This window comes from Lontra canadensis, unplaced genomic scaffold (genome assembly GCF_010015895.1).
Source record: "Lontra canadensis isolate GAN:19392208 unplaced genomic scaffold, GSC_riverotter_1.0 scaffold28, whole genome shotgun sequence".
NCBI lineage: Eukaryota > Metazoa > Chordata > Mammalia > Carnivora > Mustelidae > Lontra > Lontra canadensis.
Genome location: NW_022631022.1, coordinates 19,516,044 through 19,520,388, shown reverse-complemented (window position 1 = coordinate 19,520,388; position 4,345 = coordinate 19,516,044). Strand labels below are relative to the sequence as shown.

The 4,345-nt window shown below is 52.2% G+C and overlaps 1 protein-coding gene across 1 annotated transcript in view; it reads left to right on the top strand.

The window, feature by feature from the left end:
- Positions 1-1,613: 1,613 nt before the first annotated feature.
- The window catches only part of PTPN9 (protein tyrosine phosphatase non-receptor type 9), an 81,901-nt gene continuing 79,169 nt past the window's right edge, over positions 1,614-4,345 (top strand). Inside the window, exon 1 of the mRNA XM_032865102.1 lies at positions 1,614-2,367. Coding sequence (XP_032720993.1) covers positions 2,305-2,367 — 63 coding nt within the window. The 5' untranslated portion in view covers positions 1,614-2,304. The remainder of the gene's footprint in view (positions 2,368-4,345) is intronic.

Sequence of the window (4,345 nt, the reverse complement as noted above, 5' to 3'; positions counted from 1 at the left end):
TGCAGGAATTATAACTTACAGTAATATTTTACAAGCCAGTAGCATACAGGATAATGTCTCTTAATAAGTCAATAAGGAAATAACATACCTTAAACCAATGATAGGTTAATTATACTATTGTTTCAGGCAAAGGGAGGATAAAAGAAAGTCCAGATTCAGATGATGTGTACATTTCTACCAGTTGGTTCTTGGTACAGTCAGCCCTTCCAAATAAAAGTGAGCTATCAGCTGTCAGGTTTGGTCCCTCTCTGCTTGGGGAATGTGGCTAGCAGACCACAGCACTGGTGCTGGCCAACCCAGTGGGCTGCCGGGAAGGTTATCACTCAGGAATATTTACATGTCTTATGCCACTGCCTACAGGAGTAGCCTGGCCAAGGCCGGAACAGATATTTTTTCTCTTCCTCAGACTGCTGTACCCTTAACACCACTGCTAACCATGACTAGCCTGGTCACAGTAGGAGCAAAGTGTCTCAAGATCTTTGGAGAGCCATTTAGGTGAGCAAAGAGTAGCCTTGCCCAAACTGAACACTCTAGAGTTACTTGTCAAAGCTCCTGATTTTTAAAGTTTAAAAGGCCATCACATGATGGACACCACTGCTGTTACTATGGTGGCAGTGATGTAATGTTCCTCTCCACTCCAGGTGCAATAGTTCGATAAGAAAGTCCTAAAACCCAACTTCAAAACAATGTCATCACAACAAATTCAAACCACAAATAACTTTGTCCAAAACAAACTTTCAAAAACATGGATTTGAAATCGTGACAAGTCCGTGCACAATACTTTTCTAACCAAGGACAACCCGAAGTTCCTATTGCAATGATGCAGAAAAGAGGTGAAGTCAGAGGTTACTTCTGAAGTCCTAGAAGGCGCATCAGAAGCCAGAGCACCTTCCTTGGTTGTCTGTAGACCTCTCCTTTGGGTCTCTCTCCTAGCTCTCCAGGGCTCTAGCCCTTGGGACTAGCTGTTGCTTGTTAGCTGGAACCCTGCTGGAATATTTCTTTTTGGTCTGAAATGATGCAACGACGGAGCTGACCAGCCCGGCCTTCCCTATGTCTCTCAAACTGACTCCAAGACTGTATTCTGTAACACCCACAAGCTCTTTGCTGTGGTTGCCGGAGTGAAAATCTAAGGTTTGCAAAGGTTGCGTGATTTCTTGAATGAGGTTTGAAACCCGTTGCTGCTTTTGTGAGGGACTAAAATACAGCCGTACTGGCCAGGAAGAACAAGACACGGCCGGCAAAGAGAAGGAGGGCGTGCGCGTCTCGATTTAGCAGGGTCTGTTCCTTCACTAGAAGCCTACACCTCCAGGCAGCGCTCACAGGGTCTTTCAGTCAGCAAGCGACACGGAGCTAGAGGAGCATTGTGGGTCGCTTAGACGTCCGGGGGCAGCAAGTCACCCCGGCGGCGTTTTCAGACGAATGCATTCCCTTCCTCCTCCACCGGGCTGAAGCGTGAAACTCACGGCCCTTTCCTACCGGGTTCCGCGTCCCCGAAGCCCCGAGTCGCGCAAGCCCCTCCCCGCGCGGGTCCCTGCGGTCTCCCCTCCCCCGCCCACTGCTTCCCCAGCCCCGGCTCCTCTCTGTCTCCCCCTCCCGGACAGCGTCCGCGCGCCGCCCGCCCTCTCCGCCGCCTGTTTGTGAATGAGACGCTTGGTTTCTCAATGGAGCCGCGGGGGGCTCGGGCGGACGCGGTGCGGCCGCAGCGCTGGCCCTGAGCCCGGAGGGGGGCGCCTCTTCCTCGCTCCCTCTCCCCTTCCCTCCCTCCCGCCGCCGCGGCTTTTGAGGAACGGGGTTGGGAGGCCGCCGCCGCGCAGGTCGCCGGGGCCCGCGTCGCCGAGGACTCCTCGTCACGCTCCGGAGGAGCGGGAGCGCGGCCGGGGAAGGCAGGACGACGAGGAGGCCGGTGGCCTTCGGGAAATTTCCGCCGCGAGCCCCTGCTCCGGGCGTAGAAAGTTCTTGAGTTCCTTATTTCCTTTTGAAATCCCGCTCGGCTGTTAGCTCCTCTCCGGCACCTCGGTTTTGTTTGTTTTGTTTTGTTTTGTTTTTTTTCCGGGAGAGGAGGGGGAGTGCGGGGAAAGGAGCGAAGAAAATAAAAAAGGATTTCCGCCTTGAAAAGAGCGACAGTTGTGAGAGCTTTTCCCTGAGGAGACAGAAGCGGCGTTCGCGGCCGCCCGGCCCCACCGGCCCCAGCATGAGCGAGCCAGCCTCGGGCTGCTGAGGCGCGGAGACGCGGAAGCGGCGGCCGGCTGCTCCCGGCTCCCCGCGCTCCCGGGCGCGTTCGGTCGGCCGGGCGGCGGCGGCGGGATGGAGCCCTCGACCGCGCCCCAGCCCGACATGGCGCCGGAGCTGACCGCGGAGGAAGAGCAGGTAAGAGGGGCCCCGGCCGCGGCGGTGGGTGTGTCCGGACCCCCGAGGCCTAGGTCGGCCTCGAGGCCGCGCGCCCCCCCGGGTCCCCGGCCCGCGGGTGCCCCTTCCCCCGGCGACCGCGCCCAAGGCCGTCAGCCCCCGACACGGGGGACGCGGCTGGACGCGGCTCCCGGCCTCTTCTGTTCTTGAGGCTTGCGGGCCTCACATCGCCCCCTCCCCCCATTCCGGTGGTAATTCAAGTTTCTCGTACTGGGGGGGGCCTCCCTGTCCTTCTGACCACCCCCAACCCGCAACATTTGCTGAACGCCTTACTTTTCCTCTGGCCCCTCCACCCCTATAAATGTTCAGGTTATTTCCTTGAGGGTTTGTGGGGTTTTTTAAAGGACAGGCAAAACCCCAGTTTGGGGGGAGGGCTCCTTCGGGTACCATCCCCCCTCCCGAGCAGAGCGGTTACAGGCACTGGCTACATTGATGCCCTAGATTTCCAGACGAGCACCTCGGGCTGCTCAGAGGGCTGTGACAGGCCTACTTAGGCAGATTCTGGAAGATCCAGGCCTTTTCATCCTCCTGAAGTCCTGGCCTGGATCGCCCTATTCACTCTTTCAGAATGGGCGCATGCCTTCACCCCCACTTCCCTGCCCCCCATCTCATCTCGCTGTCTCCATCTTTCTGGAGCCTACATGGAGCTCCATTGTCCCTTAAAGCTTATGACCTTCAGTTCCCAGAAGGAAGTGGTTTGCGGTGTCATTCTGGGGGTTTGGGTAAGGGAAAAGGCCAGGGGTGTTGTAACTTTCCCTCCCCCGAAGATCCGTAAGTCTGCTACTGAGATTGGGTACCCTAAAGCCTTTGCGCTGTCTCTTCCTTGGCACTGCCCATACCCGGCCTTAGCTATGCTCAAATATAGTCATAGTCTGATTTCATTTTAAAAAAAGTTAAAAAAGCAAAAATAACCCTGAAATAAGAAAAAGATGAACCATACTGGTAACTCGTTTCAAGCTCTTCAACCCTTGTTCCTAAGGACCACTTTTGGTACCGCAGTCTCTAGGGTGGAGACAGTCTGGTTTTACAAACTAGTTTTTAAGAAGCTCTTGACTTTTCTCCTCATTTGTGGAGATGACATTTTTCACATTTGGCCTCAGACCACTGTCTTGCCCTTTCACGCCTTGAGATAAAATCAGCATGGGAGAAAAAATAGAATTCTGCTATGTACAAGCAGTGGTAACATCCTGGTAACTGCATTTGAGTGTTAATAAAATGCTTGTCAGGGCCTAGTGTAAGCAGGTGGCCAAGGAGCCCCTCTCACTCTAGAATTAGGGAAATTTCAGTACTAAGGTATGATGTGTTAGGTTTATTTTATTTTATTTTAAGATTTTATTTATTATTTAACAGAGAGATAGAGATCACAAGTAGGCAGAGCAGCAGGCAGAGGGAGAGGGAGAACCAGGCTCTCTGCTGAGCAGGGAGCCGGATGCGGGACTCGATTCAAGGACTCCAGCATCATGACCTGAGCTGAAGGCAACTGGTTAACCAACTGAGCCACCCAGGTGCCCCTGTTACGTTGATTTTAAAGAGGCAAAACTTCACTTCTTTTCCTTGGATTGGTCCAATTTAGAGTTTCTATGTTTCTAATACTTCAAAGCATTAATATTCCACTATGAAGATGGCAGGAGGGTACACATTAAAAAATTAAAACCAAGGAAAGTAAATTTTTAAGTATTGAAGTATTGATAAAGTCAGTGCTTTACTCTGCGTAGACTATATACATGTACCAGTGTGTTTAGTAAAAATCTTTTACAGTGAATAATGTGATGGGCATTAACAAGGACTGGATGGGAACAATAAAATATATATTAAGATCAACAAGGGATGTGTTTTTGTTTTTTTTTTTTTTTTAAGATTTTTATTTATTTATTTGACAGAGATCACAAGTGGGCAGAGAGGCAGGCAGAAAGAGAGGAGAAAGCAGGCTCCCTGCTGA